This window comes from Hyperolius riggenbachi, chromosome 6, assembly GCF_040937935.1.
Source record: "Hyperolius riggenbachi isolate aHypRig1 chromosome 6, aHypRig1.pri, whole genome shotgun sequence".
Lineage (NCBI taxonomy): Eukaryota > Metazoa > Chordata > Amphibia > Anura > Hyperoliidae > Hyperolius > Hyperolius riggenbachi.
The window spans coordinates 155,585,740-155,609,707 of NC_090651.1; the positions used below are offsets into that span (position 1 = coordinate 155,585,740).

The following is a 23,968-nucleotide window of genomic DNA, read 5'->3' on the forward strand; positions in this document are numbered from 1 at the left end:
GCGATCACACATGTGGGAGCACCCAGATCCGTAGTCAGATCCACAAGTGTACCAGGACCAGCTGGAGCTGTAATCCTACACTTAGCTAGATTCTGTTGATAGCTAAAGTACTAGTTTGATTGTGATTATCTGTTATGACTTTTGCCTGCCTTGACTACCCTTCTGAACTCTGATCTTGTACCTCGTTATTTCTGATACTCTGTTGCCGAATCCCGGCTCGCTCCTAGACTCTGTTTCTGCCTCCTGATTTTGTACCCCGATATATCTGATACCCCGTTGTCGAACCCTGCCTGTACTTTGACTCTGCCTTTGTCTGCTGATCTTGTACTTTGTCTGTCTGTGTGTTTACGACCTGGCTTGTCCGACCTCGAGAACCGACCTTACCGTTAGAGGCGGTTCCTCGCTCTGTTAGCGATCCTTCCTCCTGAGGGTCACTTTCTGATATACCTTCCTACTGTCAGTCTGACTCCTCCCGTCTTGGAGAGCTCAGGTCTGCGGAAGGAATCTGTGCAGTACTCCTTGCTGCATTGAGGCCTTGTCCTCTAGGTGTTACAGTTACACCAAACACTACACTACACTCTACTCAGGTGAACAGAGGTTAGTTTGTATATCGGATTATCGGTGAGACTGCAGATCACTTATAATCTGGTATATATCTGTATTTCCGGTGATACTGCAGATCACCGGTAATCAGATACTCTCTGCGCCCACCGATCGTTACAGAACGCCAGACCAAATACAAAATGGACGCAAACACTGATTGTCTGAGTGTACTTGCCACTTCGGTGGACAACATCAATCAAGTACTGGGCGCCCACATGACTCTTATTGATGCCCTATCAGGGTCTGTACAAATCCTCCAGACATCAGTGGATCATGTGCGATCCTCTCCTAGCTCTGACATACGTATGCCTGTACCTGAAAGCTTTTCCGGCCACAGATCTGACTTCCGGAATTTTAGGAGTAGAGTATTGTCCTATTTTGAGTTGAGACCCCAATCTTCGGGTACTGAGACCCAGAGGGTCACGTTTATAAAGACTTTGTTGTCCGGCGACTCCCAGTCTTGGGCATATAGCCTGCCCACCGGAGACAAAGCTCTTACATCTGTAGAGGAATTCTTTAAAGCTATGGCAGTAATTTACGACGATTCGGACCTTGCTTCGACTTCTGAGCGGAAACTCAAGCTTTTGCGTCAAGGCGAAGGTCCGGTCGAAGATTACGCGGCCGAGTTTAGGAGGTGGTCAGTTACGGCCAGGTGGGACACTTATGCCCTATTAGATCGTTTCTTGTCAGGGCTGTCCGATGAGGTCTCTGATTTGATGTTAAGCCAGCCCGAGCCCAGAACAGTCGATGAGGCCATCTCAGCGGCCATCCGAATCGACCGCAGGCTGCGCTACCAAAAACAGACCAGGGGTAGTTCCCGTGTCAGAGGGGTATCTTACACTACGGTCCCAGTGACTTCACCTCCTACTATTTCACCTTCTCCCGTCTTGCCTCCATCCGAGCCAATACAGATTGCTCGGTCAAAATTGACCCAGGTAGAGCGAAGACGGAGAATGACCGAACAGCTAAGTCTGTACTGTGCTGAGGGGGGGCATATAGTACAAAACTGCCCTAACAAGCCGGGAAGATGCTACCGTTTAGGAGTGGTAGGGGGTAGCACCCTAGGTGCCCGGCTCATACCCTTAAACGAAAAACGTTTGCTCCTTCCCTGTATGATTACATGGGGGGACAAATCTGAAGTCACAGAAGCCTTTGTTGATTCAGGCTTCGCGGCTAACTTTATGAGTTCAGAGTTTGCAGAAAAGTTGGGCATTCCGCTCACCTCAGTAAAACCACCTATCCAGGTTACTGCTGTGGACGACTCCCCGCTGCAAAGGGACCGTCCGCTGTCTCAGACACCAGAGGTGGAAGTCACTATTGGGGTTCTGCATAATGAAAGTCTAAGTTTCTTTGTATTACACATGACCACCTCCACAATTGTTTTAGGAATGCCCTGGCTGCAGCTCCATTCGCCACAGATTAATTGGGCTACAGGACAATTAACTAGTTGGTCAGACTTCTGTTCCCAACAGTGTCTAGGGAAGGTGACTTTAGGTCAGACCAAGTTGCATGTGGAGGGGGTTCCCGAGCAATACTCCGAGTTCTCGGATGTATTCTGTCCCAAGGCTGCTGACAAGTTACCTCCTCATCGCCCTTTCGATTGCCCCATCGATCTCCGTGCTGGTTGTATGCGGGGGTCATGTATGTATCTAGGGGTCACTTGTATAATTTGTCTGGACCAGAGAAAATAGCGATGCAGGAGTACATTCGTGACAATTTAGCCAAAGGGTTCATTCGCCCCTCCCGGTCGCCTGCAGGGGCCGGTTTCTTTTTTGTTAAGAAAAAAGACGGAGGGCTGCGACCATGCATCGACTACCGTGGCCTGAATAAAATCACGGTGAAGAATCGTTATCCGTTACCATTGATAGACGATTTATTTACGCAAGTCACGAACGCTAAGATCTTTTCAAAATTAGATCTAAGGGGTGCATACAACCTGGTCCGCATTAGAAAGGGTGATGAATGGAAGACGGCCTTCAACACTCCCGACGGGCATTACGAGTACTTAGTGATGCCCTTCGGGTTGTGCAATGCGCCAGCCGTCTTTCAAGAATTAATCAACGAGGTATTCAGGGAGGTGTTGGGTAGATTTGTACTAGTATACCTTGACGATATACTAATCTATTCCAACAACCTCCCCGAGCACAGGGTCCACGTTAAATTCGTGTTGGACAAATTGAGGCAAAATATGCTGTATGCCAAGGTGGAGAAATGTATTTTCGAGGTGACCACTGTCACATTTTTAGGGTATGTGATCTCCACCTCAGGCCTGTCAATGGATCCTGCCAAGGTCACAGCTGTCCTGGAATGGCCACAGCCAGTGGGGTTGAAGCCCCTGCAAAGATTTTTAGGTTTTGCGAATTACTATAGGAGGTTCATAAAGGGATACTCCACGATAATTGCCCCTCTTACCAGTCTCACAAAAAAGGGGGCAGATACCAACCACTGGTCTCCTGAGGCTGTGGCAGCTTTTTCTCACTTGAAAAAATTGTTTTGCTCTGCACCCATATTGAGACACGTAGACACCTCTTACCCATTCATTGTGGAGGTTGATGCCTCAGAAGTTGGAGTAGGGGCTGTGCTGTCTCAACGCTCTGGGCTGCAGGGGAGGTTGCACCCGTGTGCCTATTTCTCTCGGAGGTTTTCACCGGCAGAGAAAAACTACGACATAGGCAACCGGGAACTTCTGGCCATTAAATTGGCATTTGAAGAATGGCGCCACTGGTTAGAAGGGGCAGAACACACGATCACGGTGTATACTGATCACAAGAATCTGGAATACATCGAGGGGGCTAAGAGACTAAGTCCCCGACAGGCCCGTTGGTCGTTATTTTTTACGAGGTTCAGATTTATTATCACATACACTCCAGGCAGCAAAAACATCAAGGCAGATGCCCTGTCCAGATGTTTCGAATTAGAGACAGCACAGCCCCGCGCTCCTGAGTCCATCATCCCGCAGAGGCTGGTGTTAGCAGCCACAGAGACCTGGGAGGATTGGACAAAGGTTTTGGGTCCCTTTCAGCAGGATGTCCCTGAGGGGAAACCAGAGGGGGTCTTGTTTATCCCACTGTTTTTTCGTCTACAGGTCTTACAAATGTTTCACGCCCATAAGAGTGCTGGTCACCCTGGTGCTGCCAGAACGCAGGATCTGATTGCCAGGTGTGCTTGGTGGCCTTCTATGGCAACAGACTGCAAGGAATATGTCAGGGAATGTGCGGTATGTGCCAAAAGTAAACCCTCCCGGCAGGCACCTGTCGGTACCTTACAGCCTTTACCCGCCCCGAGTGAACCATGGACCCACTTGTCCATGGATTTTGTGGGTGAGCTCCCCAGGTCTGAAGGCATGTCGGTCATTTGGGTGGTAGTCGACCGCTTCAGCAAAATGGCCCATTTCGTGCCTTTGAAAGGACTCCCCTCGGCCCAAGAATTGGCTGACCTATTCATCGTCCACATTTTCCGGCTGCACGGCATTCCGGAGAACATTGTGTCCGATCGGGGAGTCCAATTTATCTCTAAATTCTGGAGGGCATTTTGCCACCAAATGGGCATGAAGCTGTCTTTCTCGTCAGGCTACCACCCACAGACGAATGGGCAGACTGAACAAATTAATCAGTCTTTAGAACAGTTGTTAAGATGTTACGTTGCGGAGGCACAGAATGACGGGGTGAAGTTTCTGGCTTTTGCAGAATTCGCGCAGAATAATTTAAAGAGTTCTTCTTCTGGTTTTTCCCCGTTCCAGATTGTGACAGGGAGGTCGCCTAAGTTCTCCCCTTTGCCAGTTGCCTCTTCTCCATTCCCAGCGCTGGAGGATTGGCAGAGGTCACTCAGGGACAATTGGGGAATTGTTAGAGATAATTTGCAGAAAGCGTTCCAAAGTCAAAAGGGTCAAGCGGACAAGAGACGTTCCATGGAATGGAAGTTTCAGCCAGGGGATTTAGTCTGGGTGTCCACACGCCACTTGACCCTGAAGCAGCCTTCTGCCAAACTGGGCCCCAGGTTTGTGGGTCCGTTTTCTGTGACCAAAAAGATCAACAACGTCACTTATACCGTTGATCTCCCCGCCAGCATGCGTGGGGTGAGATCAATTCACGTATCCCTGCTCAAACCAGCAGTCCATGTGGGCCCTACTCCTCCTCCTCCTGTCCTGGTGGATAGTCATCCTGAGTTCGAAGTAGAGAAAATTTTGGACTCTCGCATTGTCCAGAACTCGGTACAGTATCTGGTACACTGGAAGGGATATGGCATTGAGGAGAGACAGTGGGTACCGGGGACTCGCATGCATGCGGATGAGTTGAGGAAAGAGTTTCATGCCTTACATCCCGAGAAGCCTGGTAGGAGTTGTCCGGAGTCCACTCCTCGGGGGGGGTACTGTGATGAAACGCGGAAAAGCCGCTGTCTCTCAAGGCGAGGCGGCTGTTTCCGTGTCCAGCATGGCGTCACAACGCGGAAAAAACGCTGCATGCCGCTTAGGCAGAGCGGCGGAATCCGCATTGGGAACGGCGGAATCCGCATTGGAGGCGGCTCCCGCACTCAGTTCACTGGATACATTGCAAGACAGTACTGGTGTGGCTGGGACTGATAGTCCACCAAGATTCAGACTTACACGCGCGCGAGCACAGAGGCAGAGTTTAAATAGCTGTTAGAAGGGAGTCGGCTGACCAGCTGGGTCAGCTGACAAATTCCACTGCTCCCATTGGACCAGCAATTAGGGAGGTCCTGGAAAGGTCCTAGAGTATATATACTGCTGGTTGTTCACTTGCTCTTTGTCTGGCGTGCGATCACACATGTGGGAGCACCCAGATCCGTAGTCAGATCCGCAAGTGTGCCGGGACCAGCTGGAGCTGTAATCCTACACTTAGCTAGATTCTGTTGATAGCTAAAGTACTAGTTTGATTGTGATTATCTGTTATGACTTTTGCCTGCCTTGACTACCCTTCTGAACTCTGATCTTGTACCTCGTTATTTCTGATACTCTGTTGCCGAATCCCGGCTCGCTCCTAGACTCTGTTTCTGCCTCCTGATTTTGTACCCCGATATATCTGATACCCCGTTGCCGAACCCTGCCTGTACTTTGACTCTGCCTTTGTCTGCTGATCTTGTACTTTGTCTGTCTGTGTGTTTACGACCTGGCTTGTCCGACCTCGAGAACCGACCTTACCGTTAGAGGCGGTTCCTCGCTCTGTTAGCGATCCTTCCTCCTGAGGGTCACTTTCTGATATACCTTCCTACTGTCAGTCTGACTCCTCCCGTCTTGGAGAGCTCAGGTCTGCGGAAGGAATCTGTGCAGTACTCCTTGCTGCATTGAGGCCTTGTCCTCTAGGTGTTACAGTTACACCAAACACTACACTACACTCTACTCAGGTGAACAGAGGTTAGTTTGTATATCGGATTATCGGTGAGACTGCAGATCACTTATAATCTGGTATATATCTGTATTTCCGGTGATACTGCAGATCACCGGTAATCAGATACTCTCTGCGCCCACCGATCGTTACAGAACGCCAGACCAAATACAAAATGGACGCAAACACTGATTGTCTGAGTGTACTTGCCACTTCGGTGGACAACATCAATCAAGTACTGGGCGCCCACATGACTCTTATTGATGCCCTATCAGGGTCTGTACAAATCCTCCAGACATCAGTGGATCATGTGCGATCCTCTCCTAGCTCTGACATACGTATGCCTGTACCTGAAAGCTTTTCCGGCCACAGATCTGACTTCCGGAATTTTAGGAGTAGAGTATTGTCCTATTTTGAGTTGAGACCCCAATCTTCGGGTACTGAGACCCAGAGGGTCACGTTTATAAAGACTTTGTTGTCCGGCGACTCCCAGTCTTGGGCATATAGCCTGCCCACCGGAGACAAAGCTCTTACATCTGTAGAGGAATTCTTTAAAGCTATGGCAGTAATTTACGACGATTCGGACCTTGCTTCGACTTCTGAGCGGAAACTCAAGCTTTTGCGTCAAGGCGAAGGTCCGGTCGAAGATTACGCGGCCGAGTTTAGGAGGTGGTCAGTTACGGCCAGGTGGGACACTTATGCCCTATTAGATCGTTTCTTGTCAGGGCTGTCCGATGAGGTCTCTGATTTGATGTTAAGCCAGCCCGAGCCCAGAACAGTCGATGAGGCCATCTCAGCGGCCATCCGAATCGACCGCAGGCTGCGCTACCAAAAACAGACCAGGGGTAGTTCCCGTGTCAGAGGGGTATCTTACACTACGGTCCCAGTGACTTCACCTCCTACTATTTCACCTTCTCCCGTCTTGCCTCCATCCGAGCCAATACAGATTGCTCGGTCAAAATTGACCCAGGTAGAGCGAAGACGGAGAATGACCGAACAGCTAAGTCTGTACTGTGCTGAGGGGGGGCATATAGTACAAAACTGCCCTAACAAGCCGGGAAGATGCTACCGTTTAGGAGTGGTAGGGGGTAGCACCCTAGGTGCCCGGCTCATACCCTTAAACGAAAAACGTTTGCTCCTTCCCTGTATGATTACATGGGGGGACAAATCTGAAGTCACAGAAGCCTTTGTTGATTCAGGCTTCGCGGCTAACTTTATGAGTTCAGAGTTTGCAGAAAAGTTGGGCATTCCGCTCACCTCAGTAAAACCACCTATCCAGGTTACTGCTGTGGACGACTCCCCGCTGCAAAGGGACCGTCCGCTGTCTCAGACACCAGAGGTGGAAGTCACTATTGGGGTTCTGCATAATGAAAGTCTAAGTTTCTTTGTATTACACATGACCACCTCCACAATTGTTTTAGGAATGCCCTGGCTGCAGCTCCATTCGCCACAGATTAATTGGGCTACAGGACAATTAACTAGTTGGTCAGACTTCTGTTCCCAACAGTGTCTAGGGAAGGTGACTTTAGGTCAGACCAAGTTGCATGTGGAGGGGGTTCCCGAGCAATACTCCGAGTTCTCGGATGTATTCTGTCCCAAGGCTGCTGACAAGTTACCTCCTCATCGCCCTTTCGATTGCCCCATCGATCTCCGTGCTGGTTGTATGCGGGGGTCATGTATGTATCTAGGGGTCACTTGTATAATTTGTCTGGACCAGAGAAAATAGCGATGCAGGAGTACATTCGTGACAATTTAGCCAAAGGGTTCATTCGCCCCTCCCGGTCGCCTGCAGGGGCCGGTTTCTTTTTTGTTAAGAAAAAAGACGGAGGGCTGCGACCATGCATCGACTACCGTGGCCTGAATAAAATCACGGTGAAGAATCGTTATCCGTTACCATTGATAGACGATTTATTTACGCAAGTCACGAACGCTAAGATCTTTTCAAAATTAGATCTAAGGGGTGCATACAACCTGGTCCGCATTAGAAAGGGTGATGAATGGAAGACGGCCTTCAACACTCCCGACGGGCATTACGAGTACTTAGTGATGCCCTTCGGGTTGTGCAATGCGCCAGCCGTCTTTCAAGAATTAATCAACGAGGTATTCAGGGAGGTGTTGGGTAGATTTGTACTAGTATACCTTGACGATATACTAATCTATTCCAACAACCTCCCCGAGCACAGGGTCCACGTTAAATTCGTGTTGGACAAATTGAGGCAAAATATGCTGTATGCCAAGGTGGAGAAATGTATTTTCGAGGTGACCACTGTCACATTTTTAGGGTATGTGATCTCCACCTCAGGCCTGTCAATGGATCCTGCCAAGGTCACAGCTGTCCTGGAATGGCCACAGCCAGTGGGGTTGAAGCCCCTGCAAAGATTTTTAGGTTTTGCGAATTACTATAGGAGGTTCATAAAGGGATACTCCACGATAATTGCCCCTCTTACCAGTCTCACAAAAAAGGGGGCAGATACCAACCACTGGTCTCCTGAGGCTGTGGCAGCTTTTTCTCACTTGAAAAAATTGTTTTGCTCTGCACCCATATTGAGACACGTAGACACCTCTTACCCATTCATTGTGGAGGTTGATGCCTCAGAAGTTGGAGTAGGGGCTGTGCTGTCTCAACGCTCTGGGCTGCAGGGGAGGTTGCACCCGTGTGCCTATTTCTCTCGGAGGTTTTCACCGGCAGAGAAAAACTACGACATAGGCAACCGGGAACTTCTGGCCATTAAATTGGCATTTGAAGAATGGCGCCACTGGTTAGAAGGGGCAGAACACACGATCACGGTGTATACTGATCACAAGAATCTGGAATACATCGAGGGGGCTAAGAGACTAAGTCCCCGACAGGCCCGTTGGTCGTTATTTTTTACGAGGTTCAGATTTATTATCACATACACTCCAGGCAGCAAAAACATCAAGGCAGATGCCCTGTCCAGATGTTTCGAATTAGAGACAGCACAGCCCCGCGCTCCTGAGTCCATCATCCCGCAGAGGCTGGTGTTAGCAGCCACAGAGACCTGGGAGGATTGGACAAAGGTTGTGGGTCCCTTTCAGCAGGATGTCCCTGAGGGGAAACCAGAGGGGGTCTTGTTTATCCCACTGTTTTTTCGTCTACAGGTCTTACAAATGTTTCACGCCCATAAGAGTGCTGGTCACCCTGGTGCTGCCAGAACGCAGGATCTGATTGCCAGGTGTGCTTGGTGGCCTTCTATGGCAACAGACTGCAAGGAATATGTCAGGGAATGTGCGGTATGTGCCAAAAGTAAACCCTCCCGGCAGGCACCTGTCGGTACCTTACAGCCTTTACCCGCCCCGAGTGAACCATGGACCCACTTGTCCATGGATTTTGTGGGTGAGCTCCCCAGGTCTGAAGGCATGTCGGTCATTTGGGTGGTAGTCGACCGCTTCAGCAAAATGGCCCATTTCGTGCCTTTGAAAGGACTCCCCTCGGCCCAAGAATTGGCTGACCTATTCATCGTCCACATTTTCCGGCTGCACGGCATTCCGGAGAACATTGTGTCCGATCGGGGAGTCCAATTTATCTCTAAATTCTGGAGGGCATTTTGCCACCAAATGGGCATGAAGCTGTCTTTCTCGTCAGGCTACCACCCACAGACGAATGGGCAGACTGAACAAATTAATCAGTCTTTAGAACAGTTGTTAAGATGTTACGTTGCGGAGGCACAGAATGACGGGGTGAAGTTTCTGGCTTTTGCAGAATTCGCGCAGAATAATTTAAAGAGTTCTTCTTCTGGTTTTTCCCCGTTCCAGATTGTGACAGGGAGGTCGCCTAAGTTCTCCCCTTTGCCAGTTGCCTCTTCTCCATTCCCAGCGCTGGAGGATTGGCAGAGGTCACTCAGGGACAATTGGGGAATTGTTAGAGATAATTTGCAGAAAGCGTTCCAAAGTCAAAAGGGTCAAGCGGACAAGAGACGTTCCATGGAATGGAAGTTTCAGCCAGGGGATTTAGTCTGGGTGTCCACACGCCACTTGACCCTGAAGCAGCCTTCTGCCAAACTGGGCCCCAGGTTTGTGGGTCCGTTTTCTGTGACCAAAAAGATCAACAACGTCACTTATACCGTTGATCTCCCCGCCAGCATGCGTGGGGTGAGATCAATTCACGTATCCCTGCTCAAACCAGCAGTCCATGTGGGCCCTACTCCTCCTCCTCCTGTCCTGGTGGATAGTCATCCTGAGTTCGAAGTAGAGAAAATTTTGGACTCTCGCATTGTCCAGAACTCGGTACAGTATCTGGTACACTGGAAGGGATATGGCATTGAGGAGAGACAGTGGGTACCGGGGACTCGCATGCATGCGGATGAGTTGAGGAAAGAGTTTCATGCCTTACATCCCGAGAAGCCTGGTAGGAGTTGTCCGGAGTCCACTCCTCGGGGGGGGTACTGTGATGAAACGCGGAAAAGCCGCTGTCTCTCAAGGCGAGGCGGCTGTTTCCGTGTCCAGCATGGCGTCACAACGCGGAAAAAACGCTGCATGCCGCTTAGGCAGAGCGGCGGAATCCGCATTGGGAACGGCGGAATCCGCATTGGAGGCGGCTCCCGCACTCAGTTCACTGGATACATTGCAAGACAGTACTGGTGTGGCTGGGACTGATAGTCCACCAAGATTCAGACTTACACGCGCGCGAGCACAGAGGCAGAGTTTAAATAGCTGTTAGAAGGGAGTCGGCTGACCAGCTGGGTCAGCTGACAAATTCCACTGCTCCCATTGGACCAGCAATTAGGGAGGTCCTGGAAAGGTCCTAGAGTATATATACTGCTGGTTGTTCACTTGCTCTTTGTCTGGCGTGCGATCACACATGTGGGAGCACCCAGATCCGTAGTCAGATCCGCAAGTGTGCCGGGACCAGCTGGAGCTGTAATCCTACACTTAGCTAGATTCTGTTGATAGCTAAAGTACTAGTTTGATTGTGATTATCTGTTATGACTTTTGCCTGCCTTGACTACCCTTCTGAACTCTGATCTTGTACCTCGTTATTTCTGATACTCTGTTGCCGAATCCCGGCTCGCTCCTAGACTCTGTTTCTGCCTCCTGATTTTGTACCCCGATATATCTGATACCCCGTTGCCGAACCCTGCCTGTACTTTGACTCTGCCTTTGTCTGCTGATCTTGTACTTTGTCTGTCTGTGTGTTTACGACCTGGCTTGTCCGACCTCGAGAACCGACCTTACCGTTAGAGGCGGTTCCTCGCTCTGTTAGCGATCCTTCCTCCTGAGGGTCACTTTCTGATATACCTTCCTACTGTCAGTCTGACTCCTCCCGTCTTGGAGAGCTCAGGTCTGCGGAAGGAATCTGTGCAGTACTCCTTGCTGCATTGAGGCCTTGTCCTCTAGGTGTTACAGTTACACCAAACACTACACTACACTCTACTCAGGTGAACAGAGGTTAGTTTGTATATCGGATTATCGGTGAGACTGCAGATCACTTATAATCTGGTATATATCTGTATTTCCGGTGATACTGCAGATCACCGGTAATCAGATACTCTCTGCGCCCACCGATCGTTACAGTGCGCTTTCACCAGACTTAGGCAAGTCTTTCAAAATCACTGTATTTTTTGCTCAGCGCACATCCTTCCATAAACCTTCAAATCACTATAGTGGTTGCAGTATTCTCAGCAGTGGCCTCCACCATAAACACACGATAAATATCACACTCACTGGACGTATTGACCTCTATTAGATGGGTCAATCATGCACTAGTCCAGGAGTCCTAGGACCTTCAGGATCCTGGTGTCACCTCTGCCGATAACAGCTTATCCTCACTTGTACCTCAAAGAAAGCCTCACATAGCATAATACTATTTTACTAAAATCACGTTTTATTTAAAAATTCACTCACATTTCCTTGATGAGTTTCAGGCACAGAGTTTTATACATGGGCTCTCCCCCGCCGCCAAGCTGGGAGTGATGGTATCTGTAGTCCCACCGGCTTTTAGTTCTCTCGCTAGTTATCGCCGCTCCAGGGGTCCTTTGTCTGTATTTGCCCAGTGCGTCCACCTCCGCCCGATTGATTTCGTCACTGTCTTGTGACTCATCAGGGGCACGGAGGTTGGATGCTTTGCCGGGCTGGTTTGTATCCTGCTTGCGGCCATTAGTTGCCGCCCCTTTTCCATCTCCTTCTGCGCCGCGGCGCTCTCATTGGTTTCCCCTAGTTCCCACATGACGTGGGTATCCCATGTGGCCTTAGACCTCCTCATCTATTGGTTTATATTAAGAGACCATTCAATTGGTCATCTGTTACCTAGTTCTTCCCTTATTGGCTGACATCCACCAGCCTGATCGAGATAGTTAGCGCGAGTGCACTTCGCGCTGATTGGTTTCATGTTCTCTCACTGTCAGCTCCTGCTTGTGTAGAGGGAGATCCCGTTTACAGTTTGTTGTTTAATACATATTTCCAATTGCATTACACATTAAATTCTTTATAAAATGTTAAAATTTATAAGTCAATAAAATCATATATTCCTCATTACCAATTATTATCGTTTGTAATTATGATCACTTGCAGTTGATTTGTGTATAAATCATGCGTCTTGCGACATCTTATATCATAGGTATCCCTTTAGTTCATACTCTCTATATGATACTGTATTTCTCTACCCCCATACTATAACACTAATCCCATCTGCCTCAGTTATCAGCAATAAAGCAGTTTAGGTCCAAATCAATGTTGAGCCCTCCTGGTTTGAGACTCCCCATACCATAGATCCACCGGGTCTCTTTCCTAGAAATGTGCCTAACTTTATGGCACCCCCTCCACCCATATGTCATTTTTTCCAACCCACAAAAGTGCAATCCCCTTGGGTCACAGTTGTGTTTATCTCTGAAGTGATCCGACACACTGTGGCCCACAAGACCCTTCTTTATATTCCTAATGTGCTCCTTCTTTTAAGGGCTCTGGTGGTCCTTCCCACATATAGTATCCCACATTCACACCATAATAAGTATACCACTCCCACCGTGTTGCATGTGATATTCTGCATTATCTTAAATCTAGTTTGATTGGTGAAGGACGTAACCTCATTCCTTCTACTGCCTGTTGCCTCCTCACAAGCTTTGCATCCTCTACATGGAAAAAAAACATTTTTTCTCCAAAAAGGTGGCTCTATTTTTGGTGGTCCCTCCACCAGGCTCGGTGCCAAAATCTGTTTGAGGTTCGGCGCCAGGATCCTGAAGGTCCTAGGACTCCTGGACTAGTGCATGATTGACCTATCTAATAGAGGTCAATACGTCCGGTGAGTGTGAGGCCACTGCTGAGAATACTGCAACCACTATAGTGATTTGAAGGTTTATAGAAGGATGTGCGCTGAGCAAGAAATACAGTGTGTCATCATTATGTTATACATCAGACTAGTTCCAGGGTGTAGAGACCACGGACCTCACACCCAAGACTAGGCATTGTTTGATATTTGTTATGACCTGTTGTTTTCCTGACTATCCCTCTGCTTTCTGATTCGGAACCTTGCATATCTGTTATCACGTTGCCTAACCCTGCCTGACTTGGATACTGAATCAGCCTTCTGTCTTTGTACCTTAACTGTCTGTGTATTGCCGACCTGGCTTGCCCGACCACGAGAGCTATCTCTCTCCACTTAAGAGATAGTCTCCAAGATCAGTCAGTGACATCCACCTTCAGGTGTCACTCTGTCACGACCATTTCCTCTGTTCTCCTGCTGGTGGCAGCACTTGCATGAACTGTTATGGACATCCGCTGTCCACCAGCAGATGGGCCCCTTCCAGTCTTTAGACAGTTGCTGCAGTTCTTCAGTTCACCTGCGGGTGTTACATTGAGTTCCATGGAATATGCAGATCAAGTCACCTGACAGATTGGACTGCCTATTTAAGGCCAGGTTGTGCTTCAATCTGGTGCCAGATTATTGAGTTCTTGTGTTGCTGATATCTGGACACCTCCTGTACCTGTTACCTGTTCTGATCTGTCTGATAGACAAAAATGTTAATTGTGTATTCTAAAATAAAATAATTAAATTATTACATAAAAATGACAAAATTATGTAGCATTGAACAGACTGATATAGTAAAATAATAGGAATGGATAAAGTATGAGCAATCTGTGAAATTACCATATCCTTTGGGAATTGTCCAAAAAGAAGAAAGTTCTGTGGTCAACAGTCCAAAGAAATGCTCAGGTCCAAATGGGCTCACAGAAGGATCCGTGGTGAAATGGATCAGCATTGAAGGAATCTGACAGCCTATGTGTCCAGACATTTAACCCTCTCTCTGCTGGGGATGGAGATTGTAATGAGAGACCGGCAGATCCTGCCATCTGACCACGTTTCATCCCTCATTAGAGGCAGAAATCAGTTTGCAATATGAAGACATATCATAACTCCTTGAAGGTACATCTGCCCATGAACATGATAACATCAAATTATGACTAATGGTGGCCATACATGGTACAATTTTTTCATCCAATCTTACCATGTCTATGTAGTATAAGGGTAAATTAAGTGAATATATTGAAAGGATAATTTAGGCAGTTACCTTATATTACATAGAAATGGTAAGATTGGATGAAAAAAATTGTACCATGTATGGCCACCATTATCATGATTTCTTAAATTTAAACATATCAAACACTGTGTAGTTATTATGATTTATAACAGGGAAACCCTAACTGTGGCAAAAGGTGCTATCACTATGTTCTGCTACTGCTATGCTCAGTAGCAGAACGCAATGGACTTAAGGTAAGTGCCTGTTTTTAAATATTGGGAGGTGGGTGCGGACGGCTCTCCCCGGCGCTGGCCACGCTTGGGGGGTCGCCTGTGCCACCCAGCCTCCCCCTCCGGGGTGCTGCTGTGGTTCCCAGGCAGTGAGAGCGCCTGGGACCCTGCGGTCCCCCGGTTGTATGGGGGCATTGGGAAGCCTCCTCGTGGCGCACCTGGATAGTGCTATTGCAGCACGAACTAATTCCCGCAGGGCAAACGCTTTGCGGCATTGGTTTTTGACCCTGCATAAGTTGGCATGCGAAAGCGAATGCATATTTGCATGAGCATTGTCTCATGAATAGCCAATTAGGCCAAATTTGCTTAGCCAGTTTTGTCAGGTGTTCACTTGGTGTTTAATGCACGCATTTGATTCTCTGTGTAAAATTTATGAATGTATCTCCTTTGGAGGTGGGTGGTGGATGGCTCATTCCAGGTGGTGTGAGCCCTGGAGTGGGCTGTCTGTGCCTGTCCTCCCCCCCCCCCCCCCTTGGAGTGCAGTGTGTGAGCCAGCCCTGAGCTCCAAAGCTTGGTGCGACCCATGCTTCATTCCTTTCCTTTTCAAATGTGTTGCACCCAAGCTATGCTCAGTAGCAGAACGCAATAGACGTTAAGGTAAGTGCCTGTTTTTAAATATTGGGAGGTGGGTGCGGATGGCCCTCCCCGGCGCTGGCCACGCTTGGGGGGGGGGTCGCCTGCACCACCCAGCCTCCCCCTCCGAGGGTGCTGCTGTGGTTCCCAGGCAGTGAGAGCGCCTGGGACCCTGCGGTCCCCCGGTTGTATGGGGGCATTGGGAAGCCTCCTCGTGGCGCTCCTGGATAGTGCTATTGCAGCACGAACTAATTCCCGCAGGGCAAACGCTTTGCGGCATTGGTTTTTGACCCTGCATAAGTTGGCATGCGAAAGCGAATGCATATTTGCATGAGCAATGCCTCATGAATAGCCAATTAGGCTTGCTAATTTGCTTAGCCAGTTTTGTCAGGTGTTCACTTGGTGTTTAATGCACGCATTTAATTCTCTGTGTAATGATCTATCACTATGTTTGTTGGTGTGGAATGTTCATATTTTAACCGTTGATGGTTGCACTCGTTTTGTGCGGCTAACATAAATGAAAATTTGAAATGGTGCTTAAAAATGAAAATTATTTATTTATTAGGGGAATTAGAGGACATTTGATTCCATCTCCTCTTGGACAGGACATAGGGGATGTTGCTTTGACAGTTAATGTTTTACGATAGGCCTGTGTAAGATCAGAACGCCGAGACCTGGGCTGCAGCTCGGACTTCCAGGTCTCAGCGAGCCGCTGATGTCACTGGAGCGCAGGGTGGATCTCAGACGCCATTGGATAAGCGGAAGACTCGTTCCCAGTACGCGCTCCGCAGATGTAAACAGTAGTTCACGTGTGCCTGCGTGTCAGTGGATCAGCTGACACACTGAATAATTATTGGTTTAGTTTCAATTCTGCTTTGTGTTGATTGGTTAGCTCTTGTATTTAAACTCAGTCATCTCCCGTGATAGCATTAGCTGTGGCTTGTTGCTGGGTATGCTGTCACTAACTGATTCCTGTTGCCGATTATTGCCTTGTATCCTGACCACGTTTAACCTCTGATTAATTTCTGTTGCCGATTATTGATTTGTACCCTGACCATGTTTAACCTCTGATTGATTCCTGTTGCCGACTACTGCCTGGTATCCTGACTATGTATCATATATACATGTGAATACTGTGCCCATTGCATTGCTAGAGTTATCAGGTTCTGTTGGTGGATTACTATCTGTCAGTCTGTATACTGCATCTACCTGCAGGGTGTATTGTAGTATTGTATTAGGTAGGAGTTTTTGCAGGTGTTACGGGCTGGACTATAGGTCAGTCATATGGGCATACAACCTGACCTATAGCCATTAACCAGACAAGCCTGACAGCCTGTTTTCTGACTTGCTATCAGTTTTTCTGTGAACTAAATATTTAGCAATGTGCTGGGTTTGCTGGAGAGGATTTTTCTATTGCTATATGGCACTCTTTACAGCAGAATAATAAACACATATTTGTTGACCAGAGCTGCTCTCTAATAAACAGCCATTTCCTATTGAAGGACCTGGAATGCCATGTCTGACAGAAACAAAAGACTAAAACCTAAAGGACTAGTATTGTGAAAATTTTAAATACATGCAAACACATACAAATAATAAGTACATTTCTTCTAGAGTAAAATGAGCCATAAATTACTATTCTCCTATATTTCTGTCACTTACAGTAGGTAGTAGAAATTTGACAGAAATTACAGGTTTTGGACTAGTCCATCTCTTCATGCGGAATTCTCAGCATGGCCTTTATTCTGTATAAGACACTCCCTCAAAATGATTTGTAAAAAGATGCTGGCCAGCCTCCCTGCTCGCTGCACACTTTTTTTGGCAGTTGGACAGAGCAACTGTCATCCACTGAGTGCTTTTGAAAATAAAGAAAACCCTGATACTTCCCCATGAGAGGATGGGCTAGTCCAAAACCTGTCAGTTCTCTGAGATTTCTACTACATACTGTAAGTGAAATCACCATAGGAGAAAAGTAATTTATGTCTCATTGTACTCTGGAAGAAACATACTTCTTATTTCTATGTGTTTACATGTATTTTAGATTTTACGATCTTTGCTATAGTGGTCCTTTAAGGGGAATTCCGGAGCAGGCTTTTGTGCATGTACTTTCATACAAATGGCGCATCCCCAAATGGTTAATCCATCACACTGCCAATGTGACTTAATGGCAAAATTGGCTGTTACTGGAATTCAGTTAAGCTAGATTGGGGCTCATTTGCTCTGAGACTGAACTTGAACATTTTACTTGCTCCTCCCTACTAATAGTTTAGACACAATGCTGTCTATATCTACATCAAAATAGTACATTATGAAATGATAAAGAGCACTGTGTCTGTATCTTTTTAAACCTTAAAATAAGTAAATGTTTGTTTGTATGAACACAAATGTAATTTATTAAAAAATATACAGAAAATATACTTACTTATGCATTGCCCAACGGTACCTAAAGCTTCCCACTTGCCATTAGTGCATGCATACCGAGTGGAACCACGACGACTGAAACCAGGATAGCAGCCATAAGTTGCCTGAGTACCAGGTTCATAATATTCACTGTTCCAGTCACCCTGCAATTCTTTGTCGTCTAAGCGTGGTGGTGCGTTGCAGTGACCTGAATGAATAAGAAGAGAACAGTTAACATACCCTGGATGCAAACATAGAACTGAACTGAAAATAACATATTCCGTTGATTTTAACAGCCTGATTCACTAAGAAATTAAGCATTAATATTACATTTGCAGTATAATAACCAATGATGAAGAGGGAAAAATTTGGGAAACATGCACAGATACCTATGATTACTGTGGAACTAGCTGAAGCAGAGATGTGCAGCGACTCATAGTATGTAATCACATCCTACCTGGCAACTGCTTTTACCAGTTTATAATAAGCTAAAAGATTGCTTGTATGTGATCTCAAATTGAACCAATGTCCAACTATATGAAGCAAGACCAAGGCCTAAATGTAAATTGTGGTTAGTCCTTATGCCCTCACTAAGCAGTTTCCACTGGTGAATATTCTCTAATTATGTGATATTGGTAACAACCGTATGGGGGATCAGCTTACTGATAATTGAACAGAAGGGAGGAATGGGCAAGACTGAGTCTTGCACCACCAATGGTTTAACAGTATACTGAGTTGTGTTGAGACAGAATTTACGTAATTATGTGTTTCCGTAATTACGAACGCAGTTTTTGGCGGTACAAAGCAAATTCATAATTTCATAATTGCCATCCAAACCGTAATTCAGAATGCCACAAGCATAATTTGCATTGCGTTATTTCATGTTTTCTATAGAAACAAAGCCATTTGGATTACGAAAATGGATGTAATTTTGTTTCTAATAGTAATTATGCAAATTTAAGTAATTACTAAACTCAGAAAAGTCACTCATTTGATTGCACTTACTGTTAATGCAAAGGCCCCTGTCAGAATTCTAGCGGTTGATTTATGCAGGAAAAGCTGTCAGCTGTTTTAAGTTTTAAGTTTTAATGTTCTATGCAAACTTTTATTGTAAACTGTAAAGTTGGGGTATGTCTATTGCTCTGGGACATCTCAGCATATTCCAGGCTGTGAAACTTTTAAGATTATTTTAGTTACAGAAGCTAAAACATTTTTTGTTTGTTACAACCATCTTTCAAATGTCAAGGTTAGATAGCACAGTATGTGAAGAAAAAAAACAAGTTTAAAGTCACATTACTCTAGCAGTCATATATATACATTTTCTCAATTATTATATATAAATATTATTAATCTAAATATTATTAATCATTACAGTCCTTCTAAACAAAGAAATAATTATTGTTAAACCCTATAATTACATATAATATAATTTAAATGTTGGATTCTGCCAGTAAAAGTTTCAAAACACTTTAGATGTGTTCCACATGGATGTTTGGGTTAGGAGGTGTTATCAAAAATTCTGGAATGTCAATAAAACTTTACAAGGTTTTTTTCTATTGTCCCGTATTTAGGACAATTATGCCACCTGGCGGTTTCATAGTCTTATAATATTAATATTATTAATACAGCTTGTTATTTACATGATTTAATGATGACATCTGCCAGTTGAAATTATTAAATATATTTGTTCATAATAGAACATTATTAAGTTTTAATATACAATTATATATTCTATGATTAATTGTTTTAAGAATTATATAATAAGTTTTATATTTAAATAAGTATATTAGAAGCCCTGTATGTTTCAATAAGCCTTAAATTGCTAGAGACTCTTACAGGTCTGTGTTAGTGTCAACCTGACCAATCTTATGTCTGGGAAAGGACAGACACATTCCAAACTAATTAGCAGAAGGACACATTATTAGAAATGCATCATAGATGACATTGTTTAAGGTTTGAAAGTCCAAATGTCTGGGGCAAATAAGTCAACCAGCAGACAAGATGGCTGGTGACGTCTATTTTTAATTAAAGACGTCAAATATGACCTGATATCAAATGTCAGAATTTGTAAACACTCAAAATGATGTTAATTCTCACAAGAAAAGGTAAACAAGGAATTTATAAACAATAATATTATGACTTAGGTATTCAAAACATGATAAAGCATTGACACACACAAGTTTCAGCCACTCAGAACCTGGGATTTAGTGAAATTCCAGATTAGGCAGCCATATTGCATCCAATCACTATAAAAGTAGGAGCTGAAAGCTCATAGTTTGCACTAGCCTACCAATCTCCTGAGAAGGTACATGAGGCAGAAGCTACCTTCCCACACATGGTTCTAGATGCTAAAGATATGACAGAGAAGGGGTAATATGCTTAATATTCTGGTGATTTACTTTATTAATTTTTCAGCATTAAGTTCTGTTAAGATGTTAACAAGAAGTTTTTTTTAGAAGCTATTTTTTATGGTATTTCTGTAAGAAGATTACTACAAGTTTTACACAGCTACTAGATACACAGCTATTGATACAGATGAGACTACTTTTGATCTTATTCTACAGAACACAACTATTATATACTTTTTTGAATGTACTTAGAAGATTGATGATTGCTTGGCTCTAAAGCCTAGATGAGATGGAATACTGTTAGAAGGAAACACTACTTGGAACTGTTCATATTTTGTATATATGCTGTATGATAAGCAAATACAATGTTTTATATAAAATTGACCACTTTTCAACATGGCTTCTCCACTTTCTATCCACTGACATTCCTTCCATCATCATTGGGGACTTAAACATCCCCATAGACACTAACTGTTCCACTACCACAAAATTCCTCTCACTCACCTCATCCTATGACCTCTCCCAATGGTCCTCAACCTCCACCCACAAAGATGGCCACACTTTGGACCTAGTTTTTACCCGGCTCTGTCCCGTTTCCACATTTAATAACTCTTTATTCCCCCTTTCAGATCACAATCTCATAACGTTTACAATCAGCCCCTCCCTGCCTCCTCCAGCTACTGTAGTGCAGCCATCACGCTTATGCAGGAATTATCGCAACCTCGACCTCTGCTCCCTAGCTGATTCTCTAAAACCCCTGGTCTCCCTGTCATCCTACACTGACCCCGAGTCAGCATCCATCTACCACTCCACCACAGTCTCTGCTGCCATGAACACAGCCGCCCCTTTCACCAACTTCAGCCCCCGCCGCATCAACAGACAGCCCTGGCTGACTGAACCCATCAAACAACTGAAAAGACAGTCCAGGGCAGCAGAGCGGCAGTGGAGGAAAAGCTCCAATGCAGATGACTTCGCCCACTATAAAAACACGCTGCTCCAGCTCAGGGACGCTCTCTCACTTGCAAAGCAGTCATACTTCTCTACACTTATTTCTTCACAATCCCATAACCCTAAACAACTTTTTAACACCTTCAACTCTCTTCTCCACCCCCCGCCTCCCCCTACAACCACAAGCTTGTCTGCAGAAGACTTTGCAGCATATTTTGTGAGCAAAATTGAAACGCTACAGAACAGCTTTCAAAAGCAACCCTCTTCACCGGTCCAATCACCTCTTCCTTTTTCCTCTCCTCCTGGCAGCTCCCCTACTATTAACTATCCCTCTCCACATAACCACTCACCCACTCAAACCCCCTCCCTGCTAACAATCTTCTCTGCCTTAACTGAACAGCGTCTTTCTTCACTAATCTCTAAAGCTCATCTTACTACATGCGCCTCAGACCCTATTCCCTCTCATCTTATCCCCCAGCTCTCCTCCCCCCTCATTCCTGCTTTAACAACACTGTTTAACCTTTCCATCTCAACTGGCATTTTCCCTTCTTCATTTAAACAAGCTATCATAACACCACTAATCAAAAAACCCTCTTTAGACTCTACTGCCCTTTCTAATTACCGCCCAGTCTCTCTCCTTCCCTTTGCCTCCAAACTGCTGGAACGCCACATTTACTCAGAGTTGTCTAACTTTCTCTCTGCTAATTCCCTGTTGGACCCCTTCCAGTCTGGCTTCCGCCCTCAACACTCTACGGAAACCGTTCTCACTAAGGTTGCCAATGACCTCCTAGTTGCTAAAGCCAAAGGCAGATTTTCGGTACTAATACTCCTAGATCTGTCCTCTGCCTTCGACACTGTTGATCATACCCTGCTTCTCCAGACCCTCTCAACACTGGGAATCAAGGGCCTAGCACACTCCTGGCTCAACTCTTACCTGTCTGGACGTTCTTTCATGGTCTCCTATGCCAATACCAACTCCTCTCCACGCCCACTGTCTGTGGGAGTACCACAAGGGTCCGTCCTTGGACCCCTCCTCTTTTCCATTTACACCCATGGCCTGGGACAGATAATAAGCTCTTTTGGGTTTCAATACCACCTCTATGCTGATGACACCCAAATTTATTGTTCTGCCCCAGACCTCTCCACACTACTATCAAAAGTCCCCAAATGTCTATCCGCTGTATCTACATTTATGTCATCCCGCTTCCTTAAACTCAATATGAGCAAAACGGAGATTGTGATATTTCCACCTTCACTCTCTGTTCCACCTCCCATTGTCACAATCAATGTAGAGAACACCCCAATAGCATCAACCCCCAAAGCTCGTTGCCTAGGGGTAACTCTGGACTCTGAGCTCTCCTTTAAACCACATATTAACACTTTAACTACCTCCTGCTACTTCCATCTCAAAAACATTTCCAGAATCCGTCCCTTCCTTTCACAAGAAGCAACTAAAATGCTTGTGCATGCCCTAATCATCTCCCGTCTTGACTACTGCAACACCCTACTCTGTGGTCTACCAAAAAGCAGACTGGCACCTCTCCAATCCCTACTAAACTCTGCGGCCCGTCTCATCCACCTCTCTTCTAGGGAGCTGGGAAAAAAGGGCGCAGGCAGCTAGTGGACAAAAAGGGCGCCGCCATTCACTCCCATAATAAATAACGTTTAATGGGCGCCGAGCAGGAAAAAAGGGCGCCGGAGCTAAATAAAGTTTACAAACGGCGCCCGGAGCTAAATAAAGTTTACAAACGGCGCCCGGAGATGTTTAATGATTTATAACTGAGCTTGTGGTGATTTACGTTTATAAAATGCACCCGTGCTGAATAACGTTTATGAAAATACTAAACATATTTATCTTATTTAAATAATTAAAACATTATTTAAAGTTTTATCCCTTACTGTTTGTAAAACATTATTATTCACAAAATAAAGCGATCAGTACATCCACAATTAGTAAAACATTATTATCCACATAATAAAGGGGGGTCTTAGGTTTAGGCACCACCAGGGGGGTCTTAGGTTTAGGCACCAACAGGGGGGTCTTAGGTTTAGGCACCAACAGGGGGGTCTTAGGTTTAGGCACCAACAGGGGGGTCTTAGGTTTAGGCACCAACAGGGGGGTCTTAGGTTTAGGCACCAACAGGGGGGTCTAGGGGTTAGGGGTAGGTACAGGGAGGGTTACTTAGGCACCAACAGGGGGGGGTCTTAGGTTTAGGCACCAACAGGGGGGTCTTAGGTTTAGGCACCAACAGGGGGGTCTTAGGTTTAGGCACCAACAGGGGGGTCTAGGGGTTAGGGGTAGGTACAGGGAGGGTTACTTAGGCACCAACAGGGGGGGTCTTAGGTTTAGGCACCAACAGGGGGGTCTTAGGTTTAGGCACCAACAGGGGGGTCTTAGGTTTAGGCACCACCAGGGGGGTCTTAGGTTTAGGCACCAACAGGGGGGTCTTAGGTTTAGGCACCAACAGGGGGGTCTTAGGTTTAGGCACCAACAGGGGGGTCTTAGGTTTAGGCACCAACAGGGGGTCTTAGGTTTAGGCACCAACAGGGGGGTCTAGGTGTTAGGGATAGGTACAGGGAGGGTTCTGTGTAAAAGTAGGCTTAGGTATAGTTTTAGTAAAATTTTTGTAATAATTACTAATGTTTTACAACACTTATTACGAACGTAGTTATATTTATATCATCGTTATAAAGAATATTTTCAGATTTTATTATAAGAACAAACCATAAATGAAGGTTATTCACAATAATATACAATTATAACAATTAATCATATATTATCGTTATTTTAATAAACGTAATTCTAAGTTTCACTTTTGAAACAGGGAAGATTAAAGTTTTCACAATTGCCGATTTCATAAACATTATTTAATGATTTATAAATTTGTTAAACTTTATTTGTAAACGAAATATAGCACACTATTTTTATAAACCCTATCAATGATTAATTATTATTTAGAGTTTACACCCTGCGCCCTTTTTGTCCAGGCGCC

At 45.7% G+C, this 23,968-nt stretch overlaps 1 protein-coding gene across 1 annotated transcript in view; it reads right to left on the reverse strand.

The window, feature by feature from the left end:
• The window catches only part of LOC137522080 (complement factor H-like), a 485,888-nt gene that overhangs the window by 435,876 nt on the left and 26,044 nt on the right, over window positions 1-23,968 (reverse strand). The window contains exon 2 of the mRNA XM_068242107.1: window positions 17,702-17,887. Within this exon, the coding sequence (XP_068098208.1) occupies window positions 17,702-17,887 (186 nt within the window). The remainder of the gene's footprint in view (window positions 1-17,701; window positions 17,888-23,968) is intronic.